This window comes from Ixodes scapularis, unplaced genomic scaffold (assembly GCF_016920785.2).
Source record: "Ixodes scapularis isolate PalLabHiFi unplaced genomic scaffold, ASM1692078v2 PGA_scaffold12__126_contigs__length_90152505, whole genome shotgun sequence".
NCBI lineage: Eukaryota > Metazoa > Arthropoda > Arachnida > Ixodida > Ixodidae > Ixodes > Ixodes scapularis.
Genome location: NW_024609838.1, coordinates 11933765 through 11947168, shown reverse-complemented (window position 1 = coordinate 11947168; position 13404 = coordinate 11933765). Strand labels below are relative to the sequence as shown.

General features: G+C 48.5%; 1 protein-coding gene across 1 annotated transcript in view; it reads right to left on the bottom strand.

Moving 5' to 3' along the window:
- Window positions 1–13404, bottom strand: part of LOC115311742 (twitchin) — a 224392-nt gene that overhangs the window by 108812 nt on the left and 102176 nt on the right. Inside the window, exons 36-46 of the mRNA XM_042289324.1 lie at window positions 13039–13245; window positions 11132–11434; window positions 9974–10131; window positions 9004–9148; window positions 8037–8181; window positions 7468–7604; window positions 6299–6604; window positions 5684–5986; window positions 3143–3430; window positions 2141–2440; window positions 129–431 (exon numbers count right to left, since the gene is read on the bottom strand). Coding sequence (XP_042145258.1) covers window positions 129–431; window positions 2141–2440; window positions 3143–3430; window positions 5684–5986; window positions 6299–6604; window positions 7468–7604; window positions 8037–8181; window positions 9004–9148; window positions 9974–10131; window positions 11132–11434; window positions 13039–13245 — 2595 coding nt within the window. The remainder of the gene's footprint in view (window positions 1–128; window positions 432–2140; window positions 2441–3142; window positions 3431–5683; window positions 5987–6298; window positions 6605–7467; window positions 7605–8036; window positions 8182–9003; window positions 9149–9973; window positions 10132–11131; window positions 11435–13038; window positions 13246–13404) is intronic.

Below are 13404 nucleotides of genomic sequence, written 5' to 3'. Positions count from 1 at the left end.
GCTCGTACTTATATCAAAGGGTAGACATAACGTAAGGGTATACTACTCTAAGAAGGACCCCAATCAGCCCAAGTGACACACCAGTATGAACACTCGACACACAATGAGAGAAAGAGCCCAACACTCACGCCTCCGGTGCTTGACCACGTGCGGCGCGGTGGGGTCGCTCGGCTCGCTGGGGCCGGCCTTGTTGATGGCGACCACGCGGAACTGGCACTCGGTCTTCTCCTTGAGGCCCGTGACCTTGGCTTCCTTCTTGTCGCCAGGCACTTCAGCCGCCTTTTCCCATTCCGTGCCGTGCTTGTCCTTCTTCTCCACAATGTACTTCTCGATGGGGGCGCCGCCGTCGCTCTTGGGTGGCTCCCACTTGAGGTCCACGCTCGTGTTGTCCCAGTCCACCAACTCAGGCGTGCCGGGCTTGGTCGGCTCGTCTGATCGGACGATGCAAGAGAGACGACAGTTTGAGTGCAAGTTTGGTCACTTTGGGTTACGCGGGTGGGCCATCATCCCGAATGATGGCCCATCCACGGTGGAGAGATGCGAGGGAAAAAACTGGCTGCTTTTCTAACATTTCCCAAAGAGTTTCCAAATGTGTGGTATTTCCCAAAGGGGACTGCTTTGCTCACGCCGTTCCAAAACCACAATCTGTCGCATGTATTACGCACCGCACCAAACGAATTTTATGTGAACTGGTGCGAGAACTGCTTGTTGGCTGCCGTGTAATGGCTACTGGCTTCCTGTCACGACCGGGCCCGGCGCTCGTTTTGTAGCTGCGTCCCTTACTCCTCCTACAGCGCTTTGGTAGCATGCAAAGCCTGCAAGCAATAATCTTCCTGGTACATGTAGTCGATTTCGCAGCCATCAAGCGCACACCAAGAGAGCTCTCCACTCCAAGAGTGGTCGCCGGTTGCACGCTCCACGATGCGTGCCCCACACTGCACTCTTATCCATGGACGTGGCAGTGCTATGAGCTGGCCCCATAAACAAAAAAGCCCTTAAAATATTAGGCGGGCAATCTCTTGAGTGTGGGTTGTCTCTTGTCGGTGCACACTCGTTCGTGATCTTACGGTGGTCACACTGAAGTTTGAGTCATCTTTTTGACCTCAAGAAGCTACCGTATTTACTCGAATCTAGGCCGATAGTTTTTCCAAAAAAATTAAATCCGAAACTCGGGGGTCGGCCTAGATACGAGGATCCGGCCCCGCCATGACCGCGGGACGCCATCTTGTCTACATCGCTTCGGGAAGATAAGCTGTGTACCACGGAACGCACGGAACGTTCGTCTCTACTCGACGCTATGGCATCGACCAGTCGATGCCACTACTCCGCGTTTAAGAGAAAGATTGTCTTGGCTGCTGAACACTCGTCCAACCTGCAAGCCCAGCGTGACTTCGGCGTGGACGAAAAAAATGTGCGTCGCTGGAGAAAGCAGCGTGGTCAGCTCTTTGCATGTGCGGCATCAAGAATGGCGTTCTCAGGACAGCGGAAGGGAAGGCACCACGAGCTGGATCGCGGCCGCATGGGATGACATCCCGGCGGAACTGGTAGTAAAGTCGTTCCGAAAGTGTTGCATCTCGAATGCCCTGGACAGTACGGATGTTGTGGGAAGTGGACAGTGACAAAGATACCAGTGAGGACGACGAATGATCAGGAAAAATGCGGACATTAACCGTGAGCATACCGTCGGATTCGTGACCGAAATAGTGCTGTACATTGCAGATAAATTCCGTTTTGTGTTTAATTTATGGTGTTTTTCCTATACTTTTTGGTCGGCCTAGAATCGAGAATTTTTTTTTTATTTTTGGGCCCTGCCGTTTTTGCGGGGTCGGCCTAGAATCGATGCCGGCTTAGAATCGAGTAAATACGGTATATGTCGCCAGCATATATAAAGTCAGGATGTACAAATCACACGCCGGTAACACTGAGTCATGTCTTGACTCGGAACAGAGGTGGTGACTCCCCTATATGACCTCTACTGTGGCTGAGGCCTGCTAACTGGGGAACCACTTTGTTTTGTTTTTGTTTTTCACCCCCGGCCAGACGTTCCGACTGCGTCTTTACCCGCCCCTGGCCCCTTCTTACTGCCGTCGCCGCCCCACGGCAGAGAAACCCAATGCGGGGCCGTTCCAGCGCCTCTCACCGTAGGGGTTCTTGGCGACGGTGCCCTGAAGGGTCTCGAGGGGCTCCGACTCGCCCTCGTCGTTGACGGCCACCACCCGGAAGAGGTACTCCTTGCCCGGCGTGAGCCCCGTCACCTCCATCTCGGGCTTGTCCGTCTTGCCCACCCGGGTCCAGCGCCCGGTCTCCTTGTCCAGCTTCTCCACCTCGTAGTGGTGCAGGGGGCAGCCCCCGTCGTCCTTAGGCTTGTTCCACTTGAGCTTGCAGCCCTCCTTGTGCACGTCCTTCACCTCCAGGGGTCCCTCCGGCCTCGCCGGCTTGCCTGGAGGGCAAGCGGGTGTGGCTTTCGACAACCGGAACCGAAGAAATCTTTTGCTATGATCACTCGCAGGACTAGAAGGGCAGGGAGGTTCTTTACTTGTCCATCCTCCAATGCAAGCTTTCCAGAAAGATTCAGCATTACATGGACCTTGAGGATGCGCAAGCAGCCAAAACGAGGCTGAAGGCCGGTGGAGATGCTCTGCCGTTCTCATTCTACAAGTGACTATAGCATTAAAAGTATCATTTGTTTGCACTAGGCAGCTGGACTGGGGGAGATGCAGGACTTAATAGGGAGGAACCCAAATAAAGAAGGGGTGTGGAAGCTGTTCGACATGGGGAGGTGCTGGAATGAGGGAAGCATCCGGCTAAGGGACGTGCAGGGCCTAGGAAGGCATAAGGGCTAGGAATATGTAGAGCCCAGGGAGTTGTAGTACCTAGGGAAGTGTGTAACTTAAGAAGGTGCAGGACATTGGGACATGCTAGACCTAGGGAAGTGCCCAATGTAAGGAGGTCTGCGACCTAGGGAGGTGTAGGACCTAGGAAGGTGACTAAGTAAGAGAGCTGCCCCAGTTAGTGAGGCATATTACAGGGTTCAGCAGTGCTTAAAGGTCAGGCACAGTGCTCATCGTTTTCATTTTAAACATTAATTCTCAACAAATCATAGATTTCTTTTTCATTACGGACAGAGCGTCGTCTCGCTTACCCAGCACGGTGACGTCGACGGAGACGCTGTCCTTGCCGTTGCGATTGGTGGCGGTGATGGTGTACTTCCCGGACTGCTTGCGCAGAGCCTTGAGCACGCTGAAAGTAGAGTGATACTCCTTGTTCTCTATCTTGGTGTTCTCGTCGTCGGCCAGCTTGGTCGCCGCCTCGCCGAACGTCCAGACGACTTCGGGCGCGGGCTCGCCAATGATGTCCACCTCGTAGACGTGAGACCTCCCGACCTTGAGGATCACATTCTTCAGGTTGGTGCGGTCGATGCGGGGCTTCACTGAAATTGCAGGGCAGGGGAACGCTCATGAGGCCAATACGTGCACGACGACGTGGAAAGAGGTTGGCGGAGACGAGAATCCAAACCACGTTAAAATCTGATGATGCGATAACGATGCCAATGCAAGTTAGTCTTAGGGCTGGGTTCTGTTTACCCACAATAACTTGATCTCCAAAGATTGAACGGCATCACCAAAAAATGTGTGGAGTGATTTGAATGGGCCGTCTCGGAGTATTCTTTTGCTGTGAACTAAAAGCACGCCTGAGTTGTCAATTAAATTTACTGTTCACAGATTAAAATCGACACTCCAAATGTAAACAGCTCTGGCCCCCAAAAAATATTTATGTCCAATGACAGAGGCTTCATGAAAAATAATAAGACACATAAAGCATTATTAAAAATAACTGCGAGGAAAATGTTCAAAGTGTGTACCGTAATCGTTTTACCGTAATATCCCGAGTCATCGCCCATCCCCGAGCCATCGCCCACCCCATTTTTTGGGCCAATATCGATTTCCGAAAAAACACCGAGTCATCGCCCACCCCTTCAAATACCCCAGCGCGGACTCTGGGATCCGCGAACACTCATCCTACCCGAATGACGCGGCCGCGGACCTTACAGTTGGAGGACGTCCGTGACAAAGTAAAACGAAGGAGGGAAAGACACTTCTTTTTGTTTACGCATTTCCTCCGTGAGCGACCCCAAAGTGGTCGTGTATCCGTGCGAAAAGAAAACGATGGAGATAACAAAATAAGAGTTTGTTAAGGTAACCGCGGAGTGTTAGGTCAAAGTCTGTCTTTGCCGAAGTAAGGTCACCGCGAACCCGCTCCTTCTTCCCGCCCGTCGCGACCGCTGTTGTGCAATATTTTAGGCAAAGCCAAAGCGTAAATAGAGCTTTGCTGGAACGTCCTACACAGACGTTTGCAGAGCGTCCCAACCGTGCATTGATAGCCCGCCGTGCACGGACGCACGTATGTACCCACCAAACAAGAAAGTTGCACAAGAGCTTGCAATTGACAAGGCGCCCGACTTGGCCCGACGCCAAAGTATTTGCCAACGCGACGGCCGGCTTTCCCGCTTTCCCGGCATTGCTCTTGGTCGCTTCTTTGTTTCGCTCGCTCCCTCGCTCGTTGTGCCTGGTCGGTTTCTCTGTTTTCTTGTAGACTTTTCTTTCTTTTTTTTTTTTTTACTAACTAGGAGAACATAATGGTGACATTCTTTCACGGAACAAACGTTCGTGCTATATGCAGATCGGGGGTGTTTCTAGCGCGTATGCAAGCAACGGACTTGGCTATAGTAAAATATTCTTTCGTGAGCATTTCTTTTCTATAGAACAATGAAACTAAATCGAGTTTTGAGTTTGATGTATCTCTTGTGCATCAGCGCTAGATACGCAAAGAAAAATAGGCGGTTTTTTCCGTTTTTTTTAAGTGTTTGTGCTCACCCACCGAGACATGGCCCACCCCACTTTTTTAACGAATTTCAGGCGGTTGGGGGGTGGGCGATGACTCGGGATATTACGGTAGGTGTTTTGTAGGCTTTAAATATTTTTAAATGAGATTACTGTAACAATAGATTCAAGTAAGATAAGCAGCACTTCCAAAGGGTAAGCATCAATCAAAGTTTGGCGCTACATGAGTAGTGGGGCTGCACATTCATGTAAGCCAAACAACAAACGTTACTGAACCCACTATTTCAGTTTTTTAATTCAATAAAAACAGAGTTTTTTGTACACCTCATTCTAGTTATTGTAACGTTCAAGTTGTGCAAACTAGCCTTCACCTTTTTTTTATACTTACCTTTTCAAATTCTAGAGTTATTTTCTTTGTAAAGAACAGTGGCACCTGCCACGTCCCACACTCAAACCTTATTGGCTTATGTGGCCTCTGCCTATCTACTACAGTATTAACTAGTTATAACAACAGAGGTTGATAGTGATGAAGATCTTGGCCATGTTAATCACGTAAGCCCGTAATAATGACTGCTATCGAAGAGTCCACCATAATGGGACGGTGAAGTAAATACAAACTATTTAATATACCGCTATATCCGAATGCATGTTATAACAGAGCCTGTAGTAAGAGAAGTTGGCTCAGTGGCATACCTAATAGATAGGAAGACCAACCAAACTTCAAATCGGTCTGTTATACCAAATGTCTGCTATAACAGGATCTGTTGCTACAAGGTTATACTGTATTCAAAAGCAAAAAAAAAAAAAAGAGTTGCACTGCATAAGAGGGCGGCACCACTCACGGTTGCGGTGCTTGACGATGTGGTTCTCCGTCGGCTCGCTGGGCTCCCCGACGCCGGCCTTGTTGACGGCACGCACCCTGAACTGCATGACTGAGTTCTCCTTGAGGTCTGCCACCGTGGCCTGGCACTGGTCGCCGTCCGTCTTGAGGGCCTCCACCCAATCGCTGCTCAGCTTGTCCTTCTTCTCTACGATGTAGTGCAAAATGGGACGTCCGCCGTCGCTGGCGGGCTTATCCCACTTTAGGTCCACCTTGGTGTTGTCGTAGTCCACAATCTCCGGCTTGGACGGCTTGCCCGGCTCGTCTGCGGCGAGTGAACAATGTCACTGACGTTGTAAGTTTTAGATGTCGCACTCCGAACGAGTCGCAGGGCCTAACCCACCTCTTCATTTCCGCAGCATAATCAACCAAACCTAGCGGGACGTAAGACCGCTAAATTTGGCGAGTGTGCGACAGTTTTTCGCCACAGTCTTTTGTGACGCCGTGCCACATTTTTATCGGGAATCCCAGGCTTTAAACCCATCCCGCGTTTAACACAAAAGCCAAACCTGCATTTGGAAGCTTGAAATCGGTATAAAGTCTGCGCTGGGTGCATGCCGAGACGGGGCCAACTCACCGTAGGGGTTCTTTGCAACGATCTCATCCCCGGTTTCGAGGGGCTCGGACTCTCCCTCCTTGTTGACTGCCTTGACCCTGAACTTGTACTTCTTGCCCTTGGTGAGCCCGTCCACGCGGGCCTTGGTCTCGTTGGGACCGACCTCCCCGGCCGGCACCCAGCGTCCCGTATCCATGTCCATCTTCTCCAGGACGTAGCCCTTGAGGTCGTGACCCCCGGTGTCCGGAGGCTTCTTCCACGAGAGGTCTACGTGGTCCGCGCGGACCTCCTCTGGCTTCAACGGTCCACCGGGCATCGATGGTTTGTCTGGAAAGTGAAGCAGTTTGTCAAGTTTGGTCACTCACACCGACAACCCAAGTAACACCTTTTAGTTTCTACGTTCTGGGTCTTTCGTGAACATTATAGTGGGCAGATACATGAAGTTGTTGCAACTCCTAGCATTCATCATAATGCACATTCTTAGTTTTTGTGGATATAGCGAACGTCTACACCTAGTGCCTTTGATAATATTGATAAATGACAGGTTCTTCTCAGATGCCTTAAGCAAGTGTAGGCCACCCAAAGGAGATATTTGATTGGCAAATAATATTTACTGCAAATAGTTTAAGGTAGACGCTTCAATGTGTGCCCTTTTAAGAAGGCACAGAGTCCTGTTCTCAGCAATTCTCTATCTTTTATGGTGACTGGTAAACCCCAAGATACCAACGTTCCTTGCCCCAGGAGCTGTCACTGACACATTCTAAGACATACAAGATCCCAAAAAGCTAAATCTCTGCACCCTCTTTCTGCATCTGTATTCTTGCAATCCTTTACGCTTCAAATTACAGCAGCATTCTTACTGGCCATGGGGTCTCAAGTAACAAAAAAATTTGTCAGCCGGCCCGTTAAAAATGTTTTCCGCTATATTCAAATCAAAATCAGCCCTTTCATAATGCTGCTGAAGCAATCTCCTGCGATTGGAAGATCAACACTTCGAAGATTATGAATATCGCAGTTCACCTCAATGCAAATATTGAGTAATGTAGTATTCTAAACTACCATTAAAAAATTTGAATATTTGCACAATGCTAGAACTAAGTCATTTATAAAGGAGTAAGCAAGGCGTGCTGCATTGAGATACATAAGCCCAACTTCAGAAAGAAAACTTGACGTCAATAAAACCAACTGACCCAGGACGACGACGTCCGCTTCAGAAAACACTGAGCCACTGCTGTTGGTGAGTTTGATCGTGTAACGTCCACTGTCAGCTCGCAGGGCGTTCTTGACCACAAGGACGGTAGACTTCTCCGTGACTTCGATCGTGGTCCTGAAAGAGTTCAGTCGCTGTGTTTCTAAAGAAATAACCAGCTTGTTTGCAGCAGCCGGCAAAGTATGCCAGCTTATGAACAGTTAAAATGAGGCAACCGATTGGCTAATCTACTGGATAATCAATTGCTGCGTTAAACAACGACCAACTTTTTAAAATGATTAATCATTCGAGAGGGGCCCCCTCAATAGCATCGCCATGGGCATCATTTTCTTTACCTTCTGTGTTTGCTGTTTATCCTTCTGCTGGAAAATATTACTTCTTATTAGCGTTGCATTCTGTTTTTCACAAGCTACTGTCTACGGGTAAGGGGGTGAAGAATTACTAAAGCCCTGCCTTTTTACTCTGACAACCATCATTCTCCTGTGTCGTCTGAATGAAACACTTCGATTAGATTTGGAGTACTTTGGAACGTGGCTGTTGGCCACCTACTTGTCATTGGGCTTCAGTTGCTGGCTGTTGCGCTCCCAGACGACTTCCGGTGGTGGTTCGCCCTTGAACTCAACCTCGTACTTGATTGTGGCACCACGCTTGATGGTCATGTTTTTCAGGCCGTCGCCGATAATGAATGGCTTGACTGTTGAGAGAGAAATTCGTGCCAGCGTCACTCACTACTGCCTCGTTTTGATGTGTGACAATGTTATTAACTTGGTAAAGCGGATCAGGCCCAAACTTATATCAGGAGCAGAATGTACAGTGGACGTGCACTGGACCCTACCCGAAATGTCCCCACGTTAACATAATTCTATGCACCCCCCCTCCACGCCCCCCCCTCCCTAAGCTCTAAGAGTACCCTAAAACGCTTACAGGAAAAAAGTATTATATAAGTGAAAATGTGGTTCAAATACAGTTGAACCTCGATTTAACGAAGTCACCAGGACCCACTAATTATTTTGTTAAATCGAGGAAGGGAGACCTCGCACATAGGCTGTGCGGGGAATCCGAATTTATTCGTTAAATCTGGAAATTCGTAAAATCGGGTTTCGTTAAATTGAGATTTAAATGTATAAGCATCACTTAGAAAAGTAAAAAAAAAAAAAAATTCTTCTTTTTTGGGTACATCCTGTTACAGTTTCCCAAGATGCAGCAGTGTATGTTCAACTATATCTTAAAATCAATACGGTAATTTTAACTGAATTCTAATGAGAATGATTGCAACATTGTAATGCAGCAATAGCTCCCCCCAAAAGAAAAAAAAAACAACTCCTGATCTTAACCACAAAAAGTATAACAATGTTTTTAGGCATACAAGTCGGTCCGATGGAAGGAACCATGTCTAGTGCATTTTTAACACGTCTTATAAGGCAAGGTAGTTTTATGACAGTAGGTTTCACTGTAACGTCACAATTGCAAGCCTACCAGAGCGATCTAGGACAAGTTAGCCTACACACGAGCTTACCAAATCTGGCCTTGACAATGAGGGGCTTGGTAGGATCACTGGGTTCGCCCAGGCCGGCTTTGTTGAGGGCTCGGACGCGGAATTCGTACTGCATGCCCTCTTTCAGGTCCGGTACCCTGCCCTCCGTCTTGTCAGCAGGAACTCTCTGCAGGAAACCAAGAATTGGGATGAGCACAGAAACAGTTTACTTTTTTTAAGTGATTTAACTTCACGTGCTGTGGGTTCATTGAGAGTGGGTGCCCTGTCACAAACCAAAGATGTGTACAGTGAACACTTAAAAATGCCAGCTCCCTAAGGGCCCATTCACACACTTGCGACTCCTTGGAACCGAGCGCCTTGAGACCTCTTAAAAACCCTTACGACAGGAGAACACACTGATGTGCTGACGCTATCTATGCTGTGACCCTGGAAATGCATTTCACTCGAGCAAAGATTAGGCAGTATTTGCGAGGTCAAATGTATGTGCAACTTATGAGAAATTTTAGTTTACAACAGACAAAAGTTTTTTAAGCCAAGAAAAAAAAGAATGATGGGCGAAAGAGATTGAAAATACACAGGACCGCCCAGTGTTCCACGGCTACCCGTCGGGTGGTGCCGTTTGCCTCTCGTCGTAAGAAATTTTAAGAGGTTTCAAGGCACTCAGTTTTAAGGGGTTGCAAGTGTGTTGAACAAGCCTTAAGAACACAGATTCCAAAGAAACAAGTTCCCTGGAACCTGGGAACCAATATTTACGTCGCAAGTCTAGACAAGGTCAATGCCTCGAAATAGAAACATCTTACAGAATCACCCCTAGCTCAAAATGAGTCTTGCAACGTTAATATTGCCCTCAAAAACGTTCCTACCTAAACGGATTTTTTTTTTTTTTTTTGTGACATGCAAGTTTTATTTAGGCAATTAAACAATGACAATTTGGGGCGACTTCAGTGTTGGGGGCAGATGGGTATAAGATGACGGCATATGCAAGACTTACGGCTCCTTCGACCCAGTCTCTTGAGAACTTGTCCTTGTACTCAATGACGTAGCCTTCGATGGGCGCACCTCCGTCTTTCTCGGGCTTCTGCCACTTGAGGTCGACCCTGTCGGCATCCCAGTCCACAATCTCGACGTTGCCCGGTTTCGACGGCTCGTCTGTGGAACAGAAGCACACAGACGCATTGCTCAGGGACGATGGTGGCAGGTGCTCACAACAAAACCTCTCTGAACGGACGCTGATAATGATTGCCATAGAGGAGAGATTGGCAGGGCATTTCTTTCCGACGCCCCGCCAACACAACATAGCCAACACCACCTAGAAGACAAGGAAAACCTGCGCCTTTCTGCCCCAAACGTCATCACTAGTGAATCTACGCAGCGCCACCTAGCTTGCGTCGGCACCGCCACCGGCGCATCTGGCAAAGAGCGCGACACCAGCAGGCGGCGATGCCAAGACAGACATGTCTGCATCTTTGCGGCGACTCTTGTTCGGCTTCAGCGTGTTTGCCGCCCGGGACGTGTCCGGTTTCACTGTCGACGACGTCATAACCAGGCCTTGTCTTCTGGGTAGTACAGTAATGTCTCGTTAATACCAACCCCATTAATATGAATACCTCGCTACTGTAATGACAGAGCTTTTGGGGACGAATCGGATAAGTTCACAAATTTTTGCCTTGTTATAATGGACAACTCACATCATGGACGATTTTTTGGGGGACGGAGGGGTCCATATTAACGAGACATCACTGTGTTGCCCCAGAGCGAGCTTGCTGCCATCCGTCATACTTTGACTGCGCCTGCATGCTCGAGACTCAGGAGATGCCAAAGAACTGTCGAAGGTAAAAAGCTCCACCGAAGGCTTCACAAATGAGACTCCATCCTGCTGCTATCCTCCTGACGGTGACACTGTTTGTGAGTCAGAGCGGTGTCCATACATGTCCAAGGAACAAACCTGCTTCGTCAATGCTAGATGACCCTGTCTTACTACTTCAAGAGGTGCCCAAGTGACAAGGGCGCCTCAGTAACAGAAGCGGCTCAGTAACACAAGGTGCCCGAATGACAGAGGTATTAGGCTTTAGAGGCTTGCAGTGATTGCAGAGGTTACACGCATGGTAGAAACCACCACGCAGCCACGAAGTCGGATCAACGAACTCACCGTAGGGATCCTTGGCCAACGTGGTCTTGTCGGCGGTGAGCGGCTCCGAGGCGCCCTTCTTGTTGACGGCGCGCACCCGGAACTTGTACTCCTTCTTGGCCACTAGGTCCGTGATGTCAGCCTTGGTGTCTTCCGTGGTGAGGACCTCGGTCCAGCCGCCCCGAACCCCCAGGTCCTGCCGCTCCACGACGTAGTGCTGGAGCGGAACGCCGCCCGTGTCCTTGGGGGGCTTCCACTTGAGCTTGCAGCGGTCCTTGAACACGTCCGTGATCTCCAGTGGGCCTTCGGGCGGCTGGGGCACGTCTGCAATGTCGGAGCGTCACACTATTGATTGGATGTATGGGGGTTTGAGGCTGATCTCTCCGGCAACCATTTTGAAGAGGGCAGCTCTCGTTTTTTATAAAACATAGATTGTGTTTAAGCGCCGAGATTACTGAAGAAAGTGTGAGGAAAAGCTATGGAAAGCATTACGAAATGAGTGGCACACACTACAGAGGGCAATGTGTACAAACGAGTGATGGGTATAAAAGAAAAAAGAAAACTAATTGTTACCCAACTGGAATCGAAACCACGAACCCTTGATTGGGAGCTCGACATTCTACTGCCACACCAATTGGTGCATAGATGCAAATCCAGCTGGTGCTGTCTTTACCACGGCGGTCTCTACGAATTGTTCCTGCATGCCTGGATCACCGTCACAAAGTAGGAACTCTATTTTTCCATTATAACAAATATCTTGCATAATTTATTCCTAGAGTTGCAAATGAATAGAATCATCTACCTGCATCACTTACATTGATTGTTGATTGTGTACTTTTTTGTTAAAATGTTCCAAGCAATTCCAAGCAAAGTATTCCCCATTATTTAACCATTTTGTATTTTACACTGTTATTTTGTTTGTTCTCTCGCCACTCCCCTCTGTAATGCCTGCAGCCCTGAGGGTAAAATAAATAAACAAATAAATAAATAAATCATTAGGCATAATGCACCAGAAAAATATGGAAATTAAAATTTGCTTAGCAATTTAAAAATTGTTGTGGAAAGCCAGTACTTCTTGCTTAATAACATCACACTTTATTTTTTTTAATGTAACAAAGCCAAAAAAAATTTGTTCTATGCTTTTTTAAGTGTCACTTTTGAGAGTTGTAAACAAGTGTTTAACAATTGGTGCATCATTACTGCCAGACAAACCATTATGCAAGGACCAAAATGCACTGCTCCCAAAGTATTGTGTTGTACTCCTGAACTGCTGCATGGCCAAAGAAATGGAGGCCATTGGGCCTACTCAATATTTCGTCTGCTACCCACCTACAGAAAAGTCATGCAGGCTCTGCAAGCACTTCGCGGGATCTTGACCCGACTCCTGAAACGATGTTGGGCCGCTTTCTGCACCGAGTTAGTAACTTGGTGCACTAGTGATCACTGGGTCGATAGTGTTTAGTCTCAACTTCGTTACGATGCACCCACTTATAATAGACTTCGAAGTATTATACAAACATGCCAATCATAACAGAAGTCTATAGCTAGCATTTACGTGCAACAAGCCTCGCTTGAAATCTGCCATAACAGAAGAGTGTCACAGGTGGAGCTATTGTGCAATGCACTCATAAGCAGCTCTGAAACAGATGTGTTTGCTACATCAGATCAGAAGTTTGCTATAAGTGGGCTTTGTTACAAGCAGAAGTGTGTCACAAAGAAGCCTCGCTCGAAATTCGTTGTCGTAGAGGCACGTTGTGGGCTGCAGACTAATTTCAAACACCCGGGGACGTTTTAACATGCAATTGAGAGCTCGGTTAACCCGTCCGGGTATCGAACGTGCCGCCCGAAGAACCGTAGGCCGGCGCTTCGCCTCCGAGCCAGAGAGGCAACCGACCCCTCGTTGGTCCTGACGGGGGGGAAGTGCTCACCGAGGATGTTGATGTTGAGCGGCAGCTTGGCCTCCCCCTGCGAGTTGCTCAGGGCAAACTCGTACGGGCCGCTTGACTCGCGCACGGGCTTGCGGAACGTGACGAGCACCATGTCGTTCTTGACGACCACCTCCACGTCCTTGGTGGGCACGGGCTGGCCATTGCGCAGCAGCTTCCCCACCACGTCCGACGTCCGCACGCCCGACACTTTGGAGAAATGCCGTAAGTGGCAGGTGAGGTTCTGAGCTGCCCTATCTTTCGTTTAAAAGAAGCCTTTTTCTGGCGAAAGTAGCTTCTTGAGAAAAGAAAAGTCTGATTGTTAGAATACTGCAATGCAAAATGAAGAAACTTGCTAATTGCAGACAA